The sequence below is a fragment of the Erithacus rubecula genome (assembly GCF_903797595.1).
Source record: "Erithacus rubecula genome assembly, chromosome: 15".
NCBI classification, from domain to species: Eukaryota; Metazoa; Chordata; class Aves; order Passeriformes; family Muscicapidae; genus Erithacus; species Erithacus rubecula.
The window spans coordinates 11,271,940-11,296,018 of NC_136667.1; the positions used below are offsets into that span (position 1 = coordinate 11,271,940).

The 24,079-nt window shown below is 41.8% G+C and overlaps 1 protein-coding gene across 1 annotated transcript; it reads right to left on the bottom strand.

Moving 5' to 3' along the window:
* Positions 1-1,575: 1,575 nt before the first annotated feature.
* Positions 1,576-23,772, bottom strand: IRS4 (insulin receptor substrate 4). Its single transcript, XM_079318566.1, has 2 exons — positions 20,143-23,772; positions 1,576-3,978 (listed from the first exon to the last, which is right to left on the bottom strand). The coding sequence occupies exons 1-2, from the start codon at positions 23,624-23,626 to the stop codon at positions 3,974-3,976; spliced, it is 3,489 nt and encodes a 1,162-aa protein (XP_079174692.1). The 5' UTR covers positions 23,627-23,772; the 3' UTR covers positions 1,576-3,973.
* Between the last annotated feature and the right edge of the window lie 307 nt (positions 23,773-24,079).

Consider the following 24,079-nt stretch of genomic DNA (forward strand, 5'->3'; position numbering starts at 1 on the left):
GCAGCACAGCTGGGCACACAATACTTCTGCTACTTCCACTGCTACTTCCATGTCTGCTTTGACTAGAAGCACAATCTGAAAACTGCACAAGAGACTGGAATAATTTAGTCTTTCCAGGTTAGTCTAGTGAAAAAGGCACAACACTTGCTAATGGGAGACAAGGGCAGTGATTATCTCAGGGGAGCATTAAGTATTCTACATTTAAAATGTAGGGTAAATATCTAGAACTCCTAAGCTTTGGAAAGAAAGATTATGACCTCTACCCCTTTGCAGCAGACAGGTGAGCACTGCCTGAGGACAGGAGGTGACAGTAACTGGTCAGTACCAAACACCTGCTGTCCCTACAAAGGGGTCTCTGTCCCTTGTGTGTAGCACAGGATGGGGGCAGAGGCTGCTCTGCCAACAGCAGCTTCAGTGTCCACCAAGCTGTTTAACTTTCCTTTTGGCTTCAGCTGAGAGCTTTCACCATCCTCCAGATGCAAGAGGGCTTTGGCACCCAAAGGGGCTTGAAAAAGAGTAAAACTGTGTTCCATTCACATAAAAAACACCACAGTCCTCCAGCACTTGACCTATTTCAAATCCAATCAGAGGTAGTTTGCAGTACTTACTGTGACACTGTCACAAAAGTGGACAGAGTTTGGACAATTGTCACTGTTTGTCTGTACTGCTGGTAGGGCTGTTTATGCTGTGGTTGAGCAGCCCTATTCTCTTTTCCCTCCCAGTACAGGCCACAAACTATGCAAATGGACTTAGAAAGGGGCTAGTTGATTTGAGGAAAACCCTATCCTTACAGCAAACTTGACCTTTCCAGGGAGTTGTTTCAATGTACTATTCTGAGTAACAGGGTAAGAATTAATTCAGGTAATTTTAATAAAAAGGACTCATCCAACATATCACAGTTACCACCCACATTTATGGAGATCATATACATTCCCATCTATGGGTAAAAGCCTCTTAAAAAATATTTGCTATATCCTTCAATGTCAGTAAGGATAAAGTAAGCACTACCTTTTGTTGGTATTTTCTGACTTCAGTTGTTTTTACAGGTGGCTTTCACATACTGAGACCTATTTACCATATCTTTAAAATGAAAGTGTCACTGCAAAAAGATACAAAGCCAAAACCCACTTGGTTCCCTCAGACCCTGAAGTCAGGTCACTATCTGGTAACACACTGCTGAGAATTTCTTCCAGGAGTAGCACTGTTTGATCACAAGACTTCCATATCCAGTCATGGACAAAGTTTGTGGCAATTTTTTGTTCATGTCTTCTACATTTAGAGCAGAAAACGTATGGTTTTTTTTTCCCCATTCCCAAGCTCAATTGTTTACAGGCACTATGAATCCATGGCAAAGAAAACCTCTGGGTGTTTTTCTGTATGTTACCTTCTAAACTAAGTGGAAAGGCAAAGAAAACTGGAGAGATGGGGAATCACTACCCTGAAACAGTGCTAAAACTTCTCCAAATCTTCAGGGCTACAGGGTGACAAAATCACTTTCAGAAGCAGCAGCTGCAGCCGGAGGTCTGATGGAAAAAACTGAAAAGTTTGTTTAGAAATAAAACCCAGACATGGAGCTACATGAACACATATTTACTGCAAGTAGCTCTATGGAAAGCCAAGTCAGATAAATATAAACACTATACAGAGCTTCAAGCCAGTCTCCCAAAACCGCAAACATGATGTGTTTTACAAAGAAAACAACAGAACAATATTTACAATGGAAGACAAAGCCAGATCAATCAGCCCAACTTTAAAACAGATCTGTGGAGCAGAAATAGCAAATATAATGAACAGTTTCAACCATATATGTTTTCGTTTGTACAGACAATAACTGTCCAATATCAAATTAAATTTACAGGACAAACATTGTTCTATCATTGGTATTTTCATATTATACAGCAGCATAAACGGGTAGCTGGAAGGTAGTATATAGAGTGATATGTTTTACATCATCTGAAAATGTTCTTCCAGCACAATACTGAATAAATTAGTTGCTGTAAACTAAGAGATTCAAAAGATTGCATATTTATTATGCCGTACCTATTAGTATTTGTACCACTATACTTGAGGTTACCCATTTACTTATTAATTCAGCATGTATTAAATCAGTGCTGTATATTGTACAATGGCAGCCTCAGGGAATCTAATATGAAATATGTAACAAATTTCTTCAAAACAACCTTTTCCTTTCACATTAAATGTTTAGAACTATCTTAATCCAAATTTTGATTTCTTAGAAAAGATGTAAAGCTTTATAAAAAGCTGTCTATGTATTGCATTATTCATTTATGAGACCAACCAACAGCTATATGGCAAGACAGTATTATGGTCTGTAAGAGTGGTTGTGTTTTTAATTCTTGTACGTTTAGCAGCAAGTAATTGTACCAACTGAAACTTCTCTTCCAGAATCAAAAACAGGTCTGTGCTTTTAAACCCTGTAGCAACAGTTTTCCCCATCACTAGACATTGTGTAAGCTGACTGGTACCATGTTCCCTAAAAAAACCCCAAAACAATCACCTCTTATTTTAGTGACATGTACATTTCATTACTACTCAGAAATAGATCTGAGTACACATCACTGAACAATCCAAGCTCACAGTGTCTAATTAGTTACACAAACTGTACCAGCAATCTAAAGGTTGTTGGAGGTGAGGCAGCCTGGCACATCCGTTGTACAATATACATGTGGAGGATTCCCAGCTGTGTGGTGCAGTACAGCATGAGGATTTGTGTACCACTTTAAAACCCTTTAGCAATCATCAGTGCCTTTTATAATCCATTGCATGTACCTATGACTAGTGTCATGCTCTTTTAAGTTCATAGCAGTGTTAAAAAGCTAAACTCATTTCAACCAAAAAAAATTCAGTACAAGAGTGAAGCACTTAAATTGTAGAAAAATCAGGGCTTATTTTTAAAATGTCAAATAGTCATTGTTCACATTTCTGTCAGTGGGATAAAGAAAATTAATGAACCAACATTTTAATTTTACTTTTTTTCCCCATTATGCCAGAAAGAAAGAACAAAAATAGTCCCAGATTAAAAATGGGACTTTGGTTGAAAGTAAGATCAATTAGGGTGGTTTCCCTTTAAAAAGCTACAGCTGACAAGTCTAATGCAGAAGTCACAAACATTGGATATGACTCTGCAGTTCTCCATTTGAATCCATGAACAAGAGCCTCATTTTACACAATTAATATTTATAAACAAGAACAAAAACAATCTACAAGACAACCAGCCCATTAATCCTACTTTGTACATACCAAAATTCTGAGCAAAAAAAATTGTTTAAGCTCTGACAAACACTTGATTTAAAAGCCTCTAGCCTATGCTCAAGAAATACCTCCTGTACCATAAAAGCAAAACTTTCAAAAAAAAAAGAAAAAAAAAAAAAAGAAAAAGAAAAAAAGGCAGAAGAGGCCTCTTTTCCTCAGACCCATCCAGTTCCACGGGTTCACCCCTCAAGCTAATGTGCACCTCTCCCTCCCTCCTTCTGCCCAGTCACCTGGAAAAATCTTGAACTGCCAAAGTATTTCTAAGCAATACATGTTTTAAGATAACCACTTGTAAACGTACCAGAGAAGTAAAACCCATGTTCAACAGACAATCAGAAACCAGCTTTGACTTCTCAGAATAGGATATTTTTTTTTTAAATTAACAAGAGAGGCAGAAAGAAGAAAGGGACATACAGGGATCTCCTATTAGCATTCACACTGCCTCCCAATAGATAGGACATGAAAGACCAAATTCCATCACCAAAGCTCAGCTATGAAAAAATGTCAATTCAAATTAATTCATTTGTAGAGAGCCAATGTCTATGAAAAAAAAAATTAAAATGATGTGTGTCTATGTCCGTGCTGGTGGAAATGAAAGTAGCCGGCTGGAGTTGAGCTTTGCTTCCAAAAGCACCACACAGTTTCTGGAGTTACCAGCAGAAAGTCTTCTCTTCCAACAATGGTTTCCATGGCAATGCAATCAGTCTAGAAAGGAGGGGGAGAAAATAAGTCAGTGACATTTCAGATGCAAGAAAAAAAATGTTTTCTATGGAGGAGAACACACGGAGCTTATCCACTGCAGGAATGAGAGCTGCTGACTGCAAAATACTGCTCCCTCTCAGAGGGAGGGGACAACCCTTCAGAGATCCTAAGGGAATGATGGAGTCTGAAGCAAGCACAGAAAAGCCACTGCAGCCAGAGTGACAACTATCCATGGGACAGGAACTGGGGCAGCAGCCAGCCCATGCTGGGGACAGACCAAGGCTCAGAGCTGCCCACTCCACTGTCCCCACCTGCTGAGCTGTGCAGTGGAGAGAGCCTGTGGCCACACTCCCACTCACAGCAGGGCAGAGCTGCAACACCAACACTCTCTGCAAGTCATGACAGTTACATGCTGTCTTCAGCTTTTCAGGAAAAAGCTCTATTTATAATTAGAAACACCTTGGAGTACACTCATCCCTCACTCAAGGCAACACCCAAGTACAAAAGCACACAACTATAGCCTTCTCCAGGGGCTTCAAACTGGAAAAGGCAGAAGTCCAAGTGCTTGCTAGAATAAGAGGCAAAAAATATACTCTTGTATTGCAGGAAGACACAGATGGGAGACAGGGCAGAAATGAAAACAGGAGGGAGTCTGCCCTCAAAGCACAGTATCAATCCTGCAATTAACCACACACATGCCAAGGTGAAAACAACTCAGGAGTTTCCTGACATGGAAGAAAAAGTGATGAAGGGCATGCAAATGCTTTCTGCAAATGCATGCACACAAATGAGGAACATATAAAAAGTCACTTTCCAGCTCTCTACAAAATCCCTTCTGCTCCCAGCTGAGTCAACATGAACAGTAATTTTCAGTCTGGAGGGCTACTGCAAGTCCACCCACACTAAATCACACTGTCTCCCAGCTGAGACAGACTGTCCTCTTCCACCATTTTTGTCCTCTCAGCCAAGACTGAGGGCATTGTCCCCTGCAGGCAGGTATACTTTGCTCACCTTCCCTCCAAGGTTTGAGGTACATACCTGCAAGATTTTTCCTTGCAGCACAGTAAAGAAGGGAACAGCACTGAGAAGCAATGAGTGCAAGAGGTTTGGTCTTCAGTACACAACAGATACAAAAATTTCAGCTACCTTTTCCCTCAAAGCAACACAATACCAGCTCTCTCCCTGTTCTGGGAACTACCTGGGCCACAATATGAGAACACTTCATTACAGCACAGCAATAGCAGCACAGGCCCCTGGAACAGAGGAAGGGGTTTTGGTGCTTAATCCTGCCCATGCTCTTCTGGTGGGTCACAAAGCAATCAGTTACATCTCACTGCTGAAGATCTCATAGCTCTTGCTTGCCTCTACTCCAGGGATATGCAAAAGAAAAGATGTAAAGAATAAGCATTATGTGTAATAATGCAAACCTGTATGTTTCCTTACAAACAATTATGAGGTATGCACACACAAACTCCACTAATGAACTTTGTATTTCTGCCCAGCTGAAAGTACTGTCCCTTCAAAAGAATTAAGAAAGAAAAAAAATAGAAAAAAGACTAAAGTTCAGCTGAGCTGAGTGCTCCATCCCAACACTCAGCAAAGGCTGCCCATGGCAGACAGGCAAAGGCACGGCAGGGCTGGCAGCAGCATGGAAGTGCAGAGGGGCCCCTTCCACTTCAGGAGAAACTTCCTTTTATCCCTAGACAGGCCTCACCAAAGTCCAGGTTGCTGTGTTTCATTTTTCAAATATTTCAGTAATTTCAAAAATCCAATAACTTAGTTTTCCTCAATTAAAGAAACATCCAAAATATACCCACAACTTGAGAATCTCTATCTGTGTTATTTCATAACACATAGAGATATATACAAAACATATAGACATAGACATCATAAGATTACTACAAAAAACTACTGCTGGGTACACACAGAGTGTGTTGTGGTCAGCAATGGCCTTGTTTTCACAAAAGTCCACTGAAACTATTATTTCTGAAATATTTTTCCTCTTTACAAAAACATTGTTTTGTTGCAAAACCACAAGATGAAAATATGCACCACAGCTTGCAATGAACCACACCTCAGTGATGCATGCAAGTCAAACATTAAAACAGTTAAAGCTTCTTGATTAAACTTATACTCAATAAAAATTAACTTTACCAGCATCCCCCCACCTTTTTCTTGCTGTGGACCTGTAAGCTCACATAAAAGGAACTTCAAAAACTGTCTCTGCCTTTGTTGGGACATTTTTCCTCCACACCTTACACACAAGGCACACCTTGTGTGACACCTGTTTGACAAGTTATTCTAAACTCTCCAAACACATCCCCAAAATGTTTTGAAGAGCAAAGGCCCAGCTGCTTGAATCAGACAATCCCATATGGCAGAACTCAGTATTTACACATAAAATGTTTTGAATTTTTTCATAAACTATTGCCAAATTACATTTAAGATATGTGGAGGGGAAAAGGAAGGGCTTAAGAGCAAAAAAAACCCCAAGCCTGCTTAAGTTCTAAGTTTAATTCTCTGAAGCAGCTGTACTCAGGCAGCAGCATGACAACCTATTCTAAAGCAAGAGCATCAGATAACTCTGGGTAGAGCCCCAAACAGCAAAGATTAATTTATCAGAAACCAGAAGAAAGAGTGGGACCTCCCTGCAGCATCTCCCCTTCCCAAAACTCTGCACATCCTGAACAAGTGCTCATTAATTTCCTGCCCCCATGATTATACACTACACTTCTCCTTCATTTTTAAGGTAAAACAGAATTGTGGGAACTGTAAATAAACATAAGCAAGTTTCACATAAACATCACCTACAAGCTGATGTCAGTCTCATAAAGCCCTGAGTCTTTCATGCACAGAGCTATTGGTTGTCACCACTTCTGTAATCCCCTTATTAAAGTTGGGAACTGCAATATTGCAGTTGGAACAGTACAGCTGTCTGGTGTCCTGAGTCATCAGGACTTTTTTGTTCTAAAAGCATCATATACATATATATATATATATATATATATATATATGCACATGTCTATGTGCATGTATGTGTATATGTGCACATGTGTGTATATATGGACACGTATATCAGTCTCAGGAAAAAAAAAAAAGCTAATAGCAACTTGTAAAACTTGACCACACGAAAGAAAAATATTTCATCTGAAATCTAAGAGATCCAAGTCTTGCAAGACCCCTCCCACAAGGTTCTGCAGTCACCACCATTCCCAAGGGCCACCCTCAGGAGCCCATTCATGCTGCAGCCAAAGGTCTGCAGTCACCCAGCATGAACATCCAGAAATCCCCTGTCACCACCAAAGGAGTCTGCACCCAGGGGCAAGTGGGTTCTGCAGCCCAGCCCAAGCCAGCTGTGCAGTCAGACAATCTCTGACACAATTCCTAAACCACAGAGCTGCTGGAGCTTCCCCCCACATCCCCCAGAGCTGTGCTGGAGTCTCACAAGTCACTGCTCCCACTGCCCACAGGGGCCAGCAGGACCTTGGAGTCACCTGGGCACCAGGTGGTTTATCAGGAGGCTCCTACACCACAAGAGAAGTTGTTCATCAAAAGAGGTGTAAAATGGGTTTAATGTGAGAACAAGGCCACTGTGTTGTGCTGCTGACACTAGATTCCCACCTCTGTGGCCCTTACCAGAGGATCCTTTAGAAGGGATGTGGCTTTATTTTGAGAGGTTGCAAAAGGACTTGCACATTGAGCTCCTGAGCAATTCTTCTCTCCCATACCTGAACTGCTTCAATTTTTTCATTAATCAGTTAGTGAAGGAAACCTAACAAGACCATGCAGTGCTTGAAGAAAACAGCAGTGCTTTTGTGAAGCTGAAAAATCTTATTTCAGTCTCAAAATGTAGAATTCCTCGGACATCAATTTCCTGTGTTAATAGTACAAATATGAGAATTGCTGATCAACAATAAAAACCAGGTTAACACTCCATACCAGATCCCATATGAATGGATTTAACTCAGCACTGACTGAACAGTAAACTGTCAGAAAAAGGGAAGAAGAAACTTCTTTAAGGTAAGCAAATTATGAGATGTGAACTAGCAGAGACAAAAGGTACAATTCTCACTGAGTAACCCAGCATTGCCCTGAAGTTCTCAAACTAAAATGCCCCAACAAAACACAGTGGCCAGATCAGACAGAACTTTTGTTTGCAGTATAAACACACAGCTGTTCTGTTCCTGGACTGTCACAAGTTCTTCCAAGAAAATCTACTCAGTCTAAAAAAAAAAACCCAAACAAACAAACAACTCTGCAAAAAACCTTTCGAGATATTCAAAGTAGTTTCCATTGCATTGAACCCTACACCAGGCTTTTCCTATCCAAAGTTCAGCTCTATTAACAGATTTTGCACAAAAGTTTCAGCCTTTATTCAAAATTGAGCTCTGCTGCTTCAGACTACTGACAGTACAAATTCAACTTCTTATCAATGTTTAATATTGAAAACTAGTCTAGAAAGCATCCAAACATTTTCAAAGTTCATCTCACAAAATGTATAAGCAGAGTTTGGAAAAAGCAACATTCTCTTCATTACACAATTCCATTTCAATTCATCAGTTGAAGATGAGATGAGATTAGAAAGCTACATGCACTTTTCTGAATTTTCCTGAGGAACAATTAGAGGAAAAAAAATCACAAGGCAGAAGAGAAATTAAGTGGCAGATATTTAAAATGGGATGGGAGTATGCCATTGCTCAAAAATGTTTTATTTAAAATTAAGGAACACACTGAGAAAGCACTCTGAAAATTTTCTATGCAAAAATCACAGTTTTATAAAAATTAGGGGCAGAGATAAAACAGTTGTAATTCATTAGATGCAAACTCAGTGTGTTCCACTTGAAAATGGACAAGATGAGAATATACCAAATTTGTACTTCATTTCCTGCATCTTGTCAAGGCCATACAAGTTAGAACACTTTGAAACATACTGAGAGGCTCTGAGAACACAGTAGACATATCCTAATTCTCTCAAAGAAATCCATCTTAAATAATACCTGTTTTTACAGGGAAGACTTTTACTGACATAATTCTGCAATTAGTTCTTAAAAGGATAAAAGATTTGCTTATAGAAGATATTAATTTAAGATAATTAAATTATTGAAATTTCTATGTCAAAGACTAAGACAGCTTAATGCTTTCTGGAGAACACTGCTGAAGTTCTCCATTCCTTGAACTTCAGGTTAGGGGGAAATCAGAATTAATCTGATTTACACAGACCAAAAGCAGCAGAGCAGCCCTAGACTTTTTGTGCACACAGCCACACAATATTCCTGTTGTTCAGGAAAGCACAACCTCAGGACACAGTGTGGCATCCAAATGCATTCTGTTCAGCAGCCAGGCTGGGGTAGGAGCACAGCAGTGAGTTCTACCCCATGGCAGGCAGGCCAGGGAGGGAACATTCACCCAAATATATTCCTCACAAATTCATGAAAATTTTTCTTTTGCTCTAAATCTTACCAAATACGCAGTTACTACCCCATGCCACTGTCCTATTTCTTGGAACTCTTATTTTAATGGTATAGCTTTAGACATTGTTAGAGGCAAGCAGTGTTACTTGAGAAAAGCTGATTTTCTTCTTAATTTGCACTTGGCAGACACCAAGTCTTCCAATACAAATCAAAAGCTGATACACTTGCTGCACCCCTCACATTCTGCAGCTACAGTGACCCAAACAAGGCCTTGACACAGAGACATCCTGATCTGCCATGGAGTTCCACTACCTGCTGACCAAGCACATACTCCACGTACTTTCTTCAGCCAAGAGTCTAATGATGTGCAAAATCAGGTAATTAATATATGCTGAATCTATAATTTTACTGCCTTTTCAGAAGCAAAAAAAAAAAAGGCAAAATTTGTTTAAAAAAAAAAAAAATCAACCTGTTGCATGACCCACTTTTCACTGAATAAACTATTTAAACACAGCAACTGGTAACAATATCCCAGTGAATCAGACTTCTCTTCAAGCTGCATTTCTAAAATTTAGAAGGCAAAGTTACTTTTACAAATAAACTTTATGCACAATTGTTCATTCAAAACATGGTTTTATTATTAGTGCTCAGCAATTTCAGGAGCTAAAAACCTATCCCATGCTTTCAGATAACTTACACTCACTTTGCAGAAATGCCTTATCTCTCACAACAGTGGGGTTTTTTTTCCTGTTTGTATAAACAGCAGAGTTGTTTCTAGGAAGGCCATATGTCCCTAATGTCATCTCTTTACTGATACTATTCCTAGAATTAGTAAACTTGCCTGCAGTTTTCACAGAGGTCTAATACCAACTCAAATTGCATTAGACAGCTTGACAAGATGTTGTTGGAGGTTTTTCTGAGTTTGTTTGTTTGTAGGTTTTAAACAAAATTTCTAGGACAATATACACGAAAAATTAATTATTTTCTACCTCAAAATATATAGTTCAAAACTTCAGATTTTCATGTTGCAGAGGAAGGAAAAAAAAGGTTCTGCTTTTGAAAAAGCATTCTCACAGCAAGTGTGAGTTACTGCACCTGACCCGAACCACTGAAAACATGGGTAAATTTTAGCCAAAAAATACAAAGTTGTTTGTGTGGTTTCTGAGAGTACCACCTGCTGCAATCCCCTCTGCCACCATGCCAAAGGTCAGGAGTCCTCCCTGCCGAGAGGGAGAAATATTTACTGTCTGTGCTCTTGCTGCAATGTGGGCATTATATACTTGTTTGGAAACAAGTAAGAAAGGAAAAGCCACTGCAAACAGCTCTGCATGCACAGCCCTGCTCTCTGCATCCAGAAAGGACTTGAAGTATTTGGGAAGCTTCAGTAGAGCAGAAAAACTCCTGCAAGGTGTGACACAGCTTCCCAGTGAGGAACAGACTGGTAACAAGAACGCTTCAGCCTGCAGAGAAGTATTGGGACATAACAGGAAACTTTAAAAGCCCAGATTATACCATAGGTCCACACTACATGTGGTACAACACACTGGACAAGCATAGGGCAGAGGAGGACACAGCATCTGCACAATCCTAAGAGGCCTGGAGAAAACAGATAAGATTTCTTATCTCTTCCACTACACAAACCAGAGGCTGCCAAACAAGATGGTAAAAAGCAGGGTCCAAAATGGACAGAGGTCTTGCACACAGCATGTCCTGACGGATTGGAGGCTGCTGAGCACACAAGGAGTTTACACAGGATCAAACAGAAAAGTACTTGGATTAAAGAGAAATGAAGAATTATAAAACAGACAAAATACATCAGGCTTAAGAAATCCCTGAAGCTGGAAAAAAAAAAAGAAAATCAGAGGCTTGGATGTATGTTTGTGGGAAGTATACACACCTGCCCTGCTCTTTCTCTGCTGGGTATTGCCTGCTTGCAGGCACAGGTCTGGGGCTTGAACCAAACTATTCTTAGGAACACAACCAAGAGAAAGGGCAGTATCACTCACGACTAATGAAACAGCTCCCCAAACTTTCAAACCACCTTTCCCAAAATTTCCTGTCTACATGAAATTTCACCTGTTATAATTCATCCCTTCCCTCTTCTCAACCACTTTAGACATCAACACCTGCAAGCATTCAGCACTACCTTTTTCTTTCACATCTATAGTGCCAAAAATTAGTGTCTAAGGCAGAAGGCTACTACACAGGCACATACCCACACAGTTGCACATACCCACATAGTTACACACCTGTGCAGGCTCATGTGTGTCTGCACAGAAAAATAAATATATCTTTGCTATCAGCCACTCTCTGCTATCACAAACAGCAGTGGCATGCATCAGTTTTTCACATTTCCTAACTATTACATTATTAATTCTCCATTAGTATCAGGACACCTCAAACCCTGGCTCCCACAGCAGAGGAAAGAAAGGTTCATATTGAACTGCATGTGTGAAGCAACATCATCTCAAACCCCAGGACATGTCCAAGAGCCAAGGACTGCACCTTCAGCTTCCAGGAGCAGTTTGGGAGCTCACAAGGACAGAGTGAAACTGGCTCTAAATACAACCAACATTTAATCAACAGTGTCTAAGCCTTGTTTAGTGTCTACCTTGTGGAACATGTCAACATTAATATTTCAATCACTCATACCCTCAACAGTGAATCAAGCCTCAAAGTTGCCACCACTTCCAGATTTACCCAAAACCACTGCAGCATCTGTTCAACCCGATCTACAGACACAAAAATAAAGTAACTTTCTCTTGTGAAAGTGATCGTGCTGCACTCCAGCCTCCACAAGTGTCATTCCTGAAGCTGACAGGACTGCAGCAGCAATGAGCAGGTCCTGTGCAGACCTCCCCACCTAGAGATGGGCTCCAAATGCTCTCAAGTATTGGTTATGAATACTACAAGTGATGATCTTCCAAGTCCCACCGTGCCTTCTCTCCAATGCTAGAAGACTGCCTGAAACTCAGAGATACCACCTGAAAAAACCCCAAGAATGAACCAACAGTAACACCAAGGCAGTCCCACCAGCTCTGCTGCTTCTGGAGCAGTCTCACCAAGAACAGAGGCCCCAGTCCACACAACATTAAGTGCCAAGGGATGCTACACAGGGTGATCCAGTGTTTTGCTATGCATTTCTGCACATCTGCTCACACCAAATCTACCAGTCACCTGTCTGCAGGAAAATTAACTGACAGAAAGGAAAAAGAAATAAAAACTGGGAAAAAAAAAAATCACATTCCACATCTAAAAGAGAGAAGTAAACACTGGGACATGATCCTAACTCAAGAGATACATGTTGGCCCACATTCCTCTTACCAAGATTAATATCCTGGCCTGTGTTCTGACATTTACCTCATCCTTTTCAAGCCATTTAAACCATCACGACCACTGTATTTATAGCTCACTACCTTCCCTTGCTCCCTGCCATGCACATATCCTCCCAAGCCTTTACCAGCATCCTGCCCTACAACCACTCTCAGCAGCCTTTTATCTCTTCCAGGCTCTTATCTTGACTCTGCCAATGGCAGCAGCTTTGATCTCTATCTTACTCTCCACCCCAGCACATTAGGTTTCATCCATCTCTTTAGTTTCATCTCTAAATTGTAAGCTCCTTAGGAGAGGGACCAACACATTAACATTTGTGGCACTATACAGGGACCTCCATCCTGTCTACCTGTTCAGGTTCCACAACAAGTAGAGATCATGTCTGGAGAGATCCTGTCTGAAGCTACATGCTTTCATTAAAAGACTGTCATAATAATGTCTGAATGACCTCAAGATCCAATCTGTTAATTTTTTCAGCTCATTTCTAACTGATTTACTGTTCACCACAATCTACAATTTAAAAACACCTTTTTTCTAAAAACACTTACATTCAAATCCCTCCCACTCCAAAAAACATACCACACGGTGAAATATAGACAAAAAGGGCATCCCAAAGCATTTCACACAACAAAGAACAAATGTCGTTAAGGAGCAATTGTACTACTGGAAAAGCAAAGAGCTTACAAATTGTTCTAACAGATTAACTTAAGATTCAGAAGAATTCTATACAGGAAACAGAAACGCCAGTGCTTGTCAATAACTTAAACACGTTTCATACAAATGATGTACCCACAGATCACAAGAAAAGCTCTTGGGCTAGTTTGCAATCAATATGTATCAATTATGCAACATCTGCTTTATTATCACTAAGAACTTTCTGCTAGCCTAGCGATCTGGGTAAGAAGGAGTACAAGTTCCCAAGAAGTAATTCAGGCTCAGGCTATCCAGCAGGAAAAAAAGTTACATGGGACATTCATCTGGTCAGCAAAAACCATAAACAGTAAAGCAAAAAACAATAAAGCTAGATCTGCATGAGTACAGGAACAGAATCACACTATTCCCTGTGGAAAGAGAGTACCCCTCAACAGTGCCTCAATAAATTCAGAAACCAATTCTAATAGGGTTTTTTGCAGCCTTTTGATATTACTTTCTACAATTTTCAGAAGGGGAAAAAAAAAGCATTTTGATATTCTCAAGTCTTTCAACCAAATTCTGTTCTACTAAAAAAGGAAATTTTCGTCCAAGTAGGCAGCATATTTATCAGTCTTTCATACCCTAGCATAAAAGGAAGTACTATTCTTATCTATTTCATGCCTTAAATAATAATTCCGTTTGGTATGTACAGAAGTTCATAACATACATATGCTATGGAATGAATTCAACCCCTATTTACCTCCAGCAGTAATTTATTAAAGTTTTCAACTTTCTTGAGTCACATTAAGTCGTATCTTTACCTTGGAACTACAGCCAAATCTCACCTATAGTAATGTCAATATAAGCCACTTCTTTCAAAAATCTCTCTTGGAAGAAAATAAAAAAGATTAGACCTCACACTTAACTCACAAATCACTGACAGACAAAATACATGTATATACACACACAGGTGCAGTCTCAATGGTTTCCATCCAACCACAGATCTAAATCAACAGAAAAATAGTGTTTGGAAATAAGCAACTTCTGGTCCTTAAGATACAGTTCATGACTTGAAGATTCTTGCTAAGTCTACTAACACTGTTGCTACTGGGGTAATGCTACACCTGAAGCAAAATCTCCACAAATCCAAATACTATATATGTTTAAGATCGTTTAGATAAGATACTCAGCAACACCTCTGAAATGCCTTTGATGAGTCAGGCTCATTTACCTTTGTCTTCTCACTGTGCTCAAGTATGTAAGAAATTCCTTCCTGATCACAGCTCTGCCTCTAAAGTAAATCATAACCCATCTCTAAGCTTGAGTGACCTTCACAGAGTCATAAGTCTCCATTTTTCCCTTGTCACTGCCTAAACCTGCAAGACAATAGTGCAACTTGATCAATAGGATTGTTGTGAATATGCAGAACCTAAATTAAAAAAAGTTTAACAGTAAATTTTCAGGGTGGACCATCAAATAGTTCTCTAGCCAAGTCATGACACACCATTTGAGAGTGTGTTTTAAGATAATAGGCCATTTTTAAGAGAAAACAGCAGTAACATTATGTTCCCAGGCTCCAGAAAGCTTGAGTCTCTCGCAGCTGCCTTCCAGTTTTATCACTCCATTTTCCTTTGAGTTGAAGAATGCCACATTTGATCACAACAGTACCTAAAGCAGAACTGTGCAGTTTGTTTCCTTCTTCAGCTCAGAAAAACAAACTTGTCAGTGCAATCAACAGAATTCAGTATGGTTTTGGGAGCACCACAGATCCACAAACAGAGCACACACACACCAAGTTACAACACAGTATTACAAGTTCTTTTTAGCACCACCCAAAACCTCAAGGTATAAATCCTCCCCCAACCAATCAAAATGACGAAAATGTATTAAAGATCCTTTCATTAAGAAAGACCATACACAGAAAAAGCAAACCCAAACTCCACCTACTGTTAACATACCTCTGGACATAAAAAGCCCTCAAAGAAATACCTAGTGACAAACCACCTCAGTACTCACATGTGGAATACAACCTCTGCAACTCCAACCTGCTACCCCAGCAACAGGGGAACAAGGGGCCCTTAGGCATCAAGGGAGGAGGGGAAAATGGGAACTTGTAGAGGGAAGAGTAAAAGGGTAATAATGCATTTAAGATTTCAACAAAAGACTTTAAAATAAAAAACAAAAACCCAAAAACTACCAAAAAAGCACTCTGAACTATGCTGAATTATTCCTAGACCACCCTGCATCCTGCAGCCAATGCTTTCACCTACTAGACAACTACAAGCAAAAGGTTTTAGACTTCTAAAAAGACAAATGTCACCATTAGCTGTAACTATGGATTTAAAGTCTGGAAAGCTGATTTCTAGAAGTATTTCAACACTGACTCTTAAGTAAGCATTCTCTTTCAATGGCAGGGGAATATTCTTGTCTCAAACTTTCTCACCAAAGTACAAGTAAAACCAAACTGATTCTTGGCCAAATACGTCATAATTAACTCACTCCCACCACACAGCAAAAATCTCTTCTGCCTTCAGCAGCTCACATACTACTCCAGAAGAAATTCTCTGGGAATTTTTAAGCATAGTTGTAAATTACCCAATGTTATTCAAGTAGCATCTGTTGCAATAAGATTAAAGTGGTTTGAGTTCTTTGGGTTTTTTAAAAAATTATCCCAGCACTACTTCAGAGATGTAGGATACACATCGGCATTTGCTGCAGCAGAGTTCTTCAAATTATTTTTAAATGGGCTCCTGCCTTAAATATTCTGCCAATACAGAAGAGCCTCAGTTTAAAATAAACTTTAAAACCACTACTTAAAAACCCAAAAGGAGTGGTTATTTGCTTCATATCCCATAAACTGCAATTTACTATATTAGTAATAGCTAAAACTTTCAGCTTCTGAATTTCTCAGTTTATATTGTTCCTTATATTCTTCAAGATTTTGCATTTGAAATATGGAAGTTACCTGAAAGTATTTGGACAATTAGGAACATAAATTCTGCTTTACAGCTGTTGTTGTTTTCCTTCCTCTCAGCTTCCCAAAGTGTACACAGCACTCTCACCCAGTCCAGCATAGGAGAGATTAAAAAAGTGAGGAACAATTATATTATAATCCTACACTTTAGAGAACATCTTCAATAGTATCTCAGCTTAGTGTTAGAGTATCATGTAAGTATCACAGAGTAGTAGATAAGATTGAAGAGTGGGTGTAAAATAGCCAAGCTGCTATTAAACTGAACATCACATTTACACTAAACAACTGTTTTTCAAGTCCAGGGTATCTTTGCAGGTATAATATTTCTAATTAAGACTGAAGAAACTTGTATTACACAGGACTCATTATGCATTTTATTACTGCCCATTCTCATTATCCTGCTTAGTTTCTACAAGGTCCAATAACAAGGTATACATTAGCTAAACCCTGTTTGCAGTAGCTTTAGTGTTCTGTACTCCTAGCACAAAATGTCATGACTCAGATTCATGTAATCAAAACTGCAAACCACTTACTTCAATATTGTGTAACAATTTCATGATGAAATTGTTTTGCTAATGACCTCCTTAAACTGCAAGCACTGAAAATCAGGATCTTATATTCTTTTTATCATATCAACATAAAACCTGAGCTCAGCTTTGCCTAAGCCCCAAAAAAGTTTAATAACAAGTCAGGCCTAGTTACCATTCTAAGTTTGTGCTCTCTCCCTCCCCCATGCATGTCATGAATGGAGAATGGGGAAAAAAAAAGTTTGATTCACATCAGTGAACCTGAACTAGAAGTAGTTTGGGAATTATAAGAGGGAGCAGTGATGCATTGAAAATCACTCCACCACCCTCGACAGTTTGGAGAACACAGCTGAGTCACAGAACACAATATGCCATTTAAGCCAACAAAAAGCAAACAATCCAAAGCTGGGAAGTGTTTTCCTTCCAATAAAACTGTGGTTCAGGGACAAGAAATGAAATTCTCTACCTGACAGAGTCTAATACAAATGGGATAGCTCCTTTCTAGGAAGTAAACAGTAAATACATCTGCTAAATATCTTCCTTAAGAATTGATTTAGTCACAGAGCAGTTTTTCAGGCAGAGAGACTGAAAAAGTGAAATGCAATAAGAAAGACAGCACACAGCTCCACTGAGGCTCCAAAAGTATTAAAAATATAAATTATCCAAAGGCCCACTACACCTCTTCAGGAGGCAAGACGTTTAAGAATGAAGCTTCATTTCCACTACTTAATGGAATATGAAAATGTTTCTCTGGATTACAGAAAACTTTCAAAATACTAAAATAAAAGCTTTAGTACCACAGAAACCAATAAGAAGTATATGTTTAAAGAATATGTTTAAAGAATACAGACTTCTAAAATTGTGCTTGCTATAGCTCAGAGACCTGATTTCACATGTGAAAGTAAGCAACTATCCTTTATAATCAAAAATTTTAAGTAATTCCTCAGAAACAGATACCACCAATTTACAGTACTGCATTCAAGTCTGGCAAGTTGTTTTTAGCCTGGACTATTCCAAAATCTGTTCACCCCTTCATGAGCCCCTACAAAGCAACCAGTGTCCACACCCCACCCACTTTCCTACTATATACCAGAAATATTTTGCAATGCCTTTATAGAAAATTGTTAAGATCTTGTAGAATTTCGTGCCTCTTATTAGGACTAGAAAAATGCTTGATTTCCTGGCAAAGCCCATGTTTTTTGCACAGAGAGAGCTGGTTTTGCCTCATTTTAATGCATTTCATTTCTAGAAAACCTCAATTCCCAAGAAAAGTCAGCAGCTGTTATGCCTCTCACTCCTCTGGAGGTAGTAAAAAAAAAGGGAAAAACCCCAAGCATGGGGCTGCAGATACTTTGCTGCAGCAATAGTATGCAAAATGCTTATCATTAATAAAATTTCTAAACACAGTATATCTTGTAATGTATTTTTCAATGTAATATTTACAATACACCTGAAAGGAAAACATAGTTGTTCTTTTTGCATCTTAATTCTCTAAAAAATTTTACTTTATAACACAGATTTTACATAAGGGGAGTAAGATCAAGTTTAAAATTCTGCTGGTTTTGGAGGTGCTTAAAAAAAAAAAAAAAAAGCCCATAAAAAACCAAAAACAAACCAGCTGCAGCAATCAGTGTCCTTCTGACTGCAGATTTAGCAGACAAATCTTTGAAGTGCTGAAAGACTTACTTTGGAAGAAAGCACTTCTTGGACTAGCAACTTTCAACATCTTCTAAATTTGATCCCAACCAACAAAACAAAGCAGAGGAAAAACAACCACTAAGGCAAACCACACATTTCTGTGCAGCCCCAAGCAGTGCTGCCTGACTCTGAATAGCATGTGAGCTGAGTCAGTTTATACTTTTAACTAGAAAAGCCTATACAATTTTAACTAACACCTGCAACACCTTCTACCTTTAGAAACTTAGTTTTACAGCAAAACTAGAAAAAAAAAATCCTTCCAGTGCTTAAAACTGTAACTAAAAATATAGAAGTCAGCAGCAGCCTGCCCCCTCAGTGCTTTATCTGTGGACAGAATAGACAAGTATCAATGTCTAACCAGGATTAAATATTTCCTCTTAGTATCCAACAATTACTGACTATATGTAATTTGCAAAGAGAGGGAAACAACTTCCAACAGAAACGGTTTTCTACCAGGAGAGTGAATTACTCTAAGGAGTTCAGTGGGTCACTGGCACCAAAGCAATGATTACTCTTTTAGAGTTCCAGCACAGCACTCACACACATTGCCACTCAGCTGGGGTACACACACAACACCCCTACTTACTGGCTTTGCTCCCACCATGAGAGCTTATCACATGAACAGAAGTGTACTCCCTCTTTCTCATACTTTCTCCCCACCTGCAACACCTTTATTTTTATGCACACTTCAAACTGCATTACCTTACTGCTGGGTCACATTTGACAATTTGAAAGGCAGAAGCCTCCCCTCCCAAGTTTCTGACCTGGAAGACACTGCTCAGAGCCTGCTCTTCCTCAGCCACAGGCATTCCTCAGCTGCTACACAAAAGGCAGATCCCAGGGCAAGGTTATAGCTCAGCTGAGCACTAGGTGGTGAATGTGAAGGCCATAAGCTGCCTGAGACCCCCTCCACACTGGTCAGCCAGGTCCTCAGGCTTCTCCAGAGGACACAAGGATGCTGTGGAGACCAGAGCTAAAAAGGAGCCACCAAATCTTTAAAGAGAAAACAACTGAGTTCTGTTTATGTGAGATTCAACTAAATAGATCTGGAGAGATTTGCACATAAAAAAACCGCTATAATATGTATTTCAACTACATTAAGAAGAAACAAGAAATATATTTAAGCCTCAAATTTTGAGGTCTAAACCAAATTTAGCCATTTTCAGCTTTAAAATTGCAAAAATTTCAGTTTGGGGAAAAAAATGAAGAGTCATCTAGCTCTAAGAAGGGAAAAACAGCAAAACAGAAGTGAAGGCAAGAGCTACCATAACTTCAGGACAAGAATTGACAACATGACACACCATTAATGCTTATGCTAGCAAAATTAGTAAAAACTAAAAAAGGCAGATGACAGTTTGATAACACCTTTGACTGCCTAGAAGAGGCACACAAATCCTTTAGGCTCAGGATCACATCCCCTTTCACTGCTGTTCAGTGGTTCAGATGCTGCACTATGACAAAACTGGTTGTACTAGAATAACACCAGAGATTATAAAAAGCATTTACCCAACTCTGAAAACAGCGCTAAGCAGACAATCTAATTCCTACGGTTAAGCAAGCACAAAAGGCAAGTACTTTTAAAGCTCCAAACCTTTTCTCGCAGAGTTACACTTCAGCCCATCTGATCTGCTGAAATCTATGCTTACGTAAGCTCCACCGTCCAAACCCGAAGTACCATTTTGGAGATGGCAAGCTGGCGCTGTAGTACTCGCCTCACAGCTTAGAGGGTCATCACGTAAATTCAGAGCAATGTAATTTAAGCCGTTCTGAAATCCAGTTGAGGTATCCCTGGACATTTTGCTTTCCTGACCATCAGCAATGTTCTCATCCGGTTTTAACCAAACGTTGTCAAATGAGGCAGAGCTGTGTCTTTTGCTACTGTCAGTAAAGAAAGTGGATGAGGTCATCACAGCCCCAGCAGAAGAGAACGTTTCAGAACTGTGTCTCCTCCTGCCTTGAGGGTCAGCTCGAATCACTTTCGGTCCTATAGGAGGATCAGAGCTAGGGACAGAGAAGCTACTGCTACCAGCGTATCTATCAACAATGCAGAGTCTATTAATGATGGAAGATGGGCTATCCATCTTTACAGCACTGTCAGATTCAGTGGCAAATGGCCTTGGTGGTGTTGCTGCTATGTTGAATGTCATCTCGGTGTAGTCATCAGTCCTGTTACTTGCCGTGCTAACACAAGCAGCACCAAATGAAAGCCTGGAATAGTCAGGATTTGGCTGGTTTCTAGGAATACTGGAACTTGCATAAACTGAAATATCTGTAAGAGAGTTCGACAGCTCCTTCACTGCTTTCGGTGACTGCACATCCAAGTCAACACTCATGTAATCAGAGAGCGGTGACTGCCTATGGTCACTACTTGAGCCTAGAGATGATGGAGATCCTTCTGCAGATAAGGAATACGGTGTGTTACTCGCCTTTTCATTAAAATCAATATTTATGTATTCACCAGGACTCGCTGGCTCAGGTGGAACTGTACGATCATACATTCTAGGGATGGTATTACTCCCTCTTGTACCTAGGGGCAGTCGTGTGGGCCTGGTAGCCCTGTTCTGCAGAAGTCCTTCATCTGAACCTTTCAACATTGGCAATTTAGAGATGCCATTAGCCAGAGTATCACTGCTGACCTCCTTTGCATTTTCTGGTGCACTATACAAGAGTTTTCCAGGTGAAGACATTGGAACATATTCACTGTGGTCACCATTTTGTCCTGATAATGCCTTAAAGCTTCGGGGCAAAGAAAAATATGAACTAAAACCTTTGGAAACAGACGTGGTATGAATATAATTTGAATCACTGGGGTGCTTTGGAACTGAATTACCAGGTGACATATCCATATACTCGTTGTTTACAACCTTCTCATTACTTCCTTTAGAAGCAAATCCAGTTAAAGGACTTCGTACAGGTGAAGAGCTGCCCTTCGGAAACATCATCATATAGCCTCGGGAATCAACCTGAGATGGTGACCATGAATTGTTAATCTGCTTTGGAACAGACATGCTTTTAGGAGTCATTGGCAAATAATCACTGGTGCTGGATAGAGAAGATGCAACTCCTGGCATCATTGGCATGTACCCATCATCCCTGGCTTTACTCCTGCTTTGGTTACACATGGAATCAAGGTTAGTGTCACTGTACTCCAATTCACGGTTATCTTTCAATTTTGGTATTTCAGAATAAAGTAATCGTCCATGATTTCCTGCAGAATCTTCATCCAACAAAGTTGTAGTTTGTGTTGTCTTCTGCTGCACTGCTACAGAAGTTGGCTTTGTTAGAGAGTAAGCTCTTTTCCTGAAACATTTTTCAGCTTCCATATAATCATCTCTTGAACCATCGTCTCCCTGATGTTTATTCATGGACATGTACTCACTCAGACAGTTCTCCTCTCTGATAGGTGGTGTGTTTCCCAGCGAATCTGGTGTATTACTCCTCACCCGAAAGTACCTGAAATCTCCAGGGCTGGAGCCATACTCATCAGAGGAGATGAATCCCCCATCACTTGGGGAACCACAAACAGATGAGCTAGAAGGTCTGGTCAGCATGTCTGAAGCAGAACCATGGCCACTGCTGGAAGAGACACTGATGGGACTTGTGGTGGAGGGAAAATGAGAAACGGGCAGCGAAGCAGATCTGGTGTGGTAAGATGAGCTGAAAGCAGCTCTCACATACCTTCCACTCCCTTCTTGACGGCCCAGATTCATCCTTGCAGTATTCAGATGGATCAGGCTCCCCGTCACTGACCTAAAAGGTCTAGTCATGGTTCCTTCTCCTTCACTGGATGTTCTGAAACGATAGGAGTTGTTGCTTTTGGTGGTAGGAGGAGTCCCTCCAGCAACACTCTCAGTTCTCGATCTTCTCTGCAAGCCTGTCTGGCTGGGGGGTAGGTTGCCCAAGTGCCTCCTGGTGGTGATGAAGGATATGGGATTCGTACCACTGCCACCACCGGAAGACTGGCTCTTGCTTCGGGGCCTGAACTCTGCAAAGGCCTTTAGAGCTTTCATGGTATCCAGAAAAGTCTCATGCATATTTTGGGCAACAACAGAATCATCCACTTGCATCCAGAGTTCTCCAGGTCCAATAGAGGCAGACCTGCCCACTTCAATAAAGAAGAAGTTCTCTGAGTGTCCGCAGCGGCGAATGTTCATAAGCTGCAAGTGAACAGAGGGCACCTCCGAGTTCAGCTTGACAAGGTGGATGGCCTTGCTGGAAAGGCACAACCTATACACTCCAGTGAGGTTCTTCGTTTGTCCCAAGCCTTTGGGCTTCACATTGACCTGCCACACCTCCTTGAACACGGTGCCAGGCCTCAGGGTGGCCCCGTAGTGCTCATCATCCTCATCCACCTGCTGATCAGCATGGTCCTCCTGCTCCAGAAAGCCCCTCTTGCTCTGATTCATGAGCTCGCTGATGGCCTCGTACCAGGCCTCCTGCTCGGCTTCATTCTCGGCCAGCATGGCGAAGTACTCATCCTTGGTGTACAGGGCGATGATGTGCTTGTGCTTAGCGTCGGCCCGGCGGCTCACGGTGAAGCACTGGTACAGGGGGATGACCCGCTTGGGTGGGGGGCAGCACAGCGTAGCCGCCCCGCCGGCCCCCGCCGGCCGCAGGCTGCTCTTGAACTTCTTCTCGCTGTCATAGTACTCCAGCCGGGCGGGGGCCAGGTGGCTCTCGGCCCGCAGGACGAAGTAACGCTTGTGCCCGTGCTTCTGCTTCCGCAGGTACCCGCACTTCCTCACGTCCTCGCCGGCGCCGCGGCCCGCCGAGGGGGGCTGCCCGCCGCGACCCACCGAGGGAACGGCCCGGCCCGGTGCGGGGATGGCCTCGGGCGCCGGGCACAGCGAAGCGCTGGGGGAACGCCGCAGCAGCAGCAGCAGGTGGTGCGGCTGAGGGGACGGGCAGCGTCCGCCCTCGCCCGCCGCCGGCTCCCCCTCGCCCGCCGCCGCGCCGAGCACGCCGGGCTCCTGCTGGGGCGCGGCTCCGCCTCCCGTGTGTTGGGCGCCCGGCTCTTCCTCGCTGCTGCCGCCGCCGCCGCCGCCGCCGCCCGGGCCATTCATCCCGCTCGCCATCTTAGGGGCCACGCAGGGTCCGGTGCCGCCGGGGACGGGGCACAGAGCGGGCAGCGGGAATCCGCGCTCACCGGAGCAATGCCCCGTGCATGGGAAGCGGGCGTTGCCTTCTGCGCCCCCGGCCGAGTCCACTCTTCCGCCAGTCGCTCCGGCCACTCGCACTCACAGGCGGCGGCAACGGCGGCGGCAGCAGCGCGGCGAAAACATCATGTGACACCTTGGAGGGCGGAGCGCCCAGCGCGCGGGGCGAGGGGGCAACGGCGAGCCGACCGGGCCGCGCACCAGAGTGGCAGTGGCCGAGCCAATAGGAAACGGCAGTCCTTCGCCAGCGAGCCAATCAGCGGGCGGAGCAGGGAGGAGGGGCAGGTTTCGCTACGCCCTGTCCGGGCAGGTGGGGCTACGGCGGACGGGCAGCGCAGCGAACCAATGGGAGGCAGTGGCCGTCCCGGGCTG

Excerpts from the sequence above, each read along its gene's own strand:
- IRS4 (XM_079318566.1), bottom strand. The coding sequence starts at position 23,626 with ATGGCGAGCGGGATGAATGGCCCGGGCGGCGGCGGCGGCGGCGGCGGC.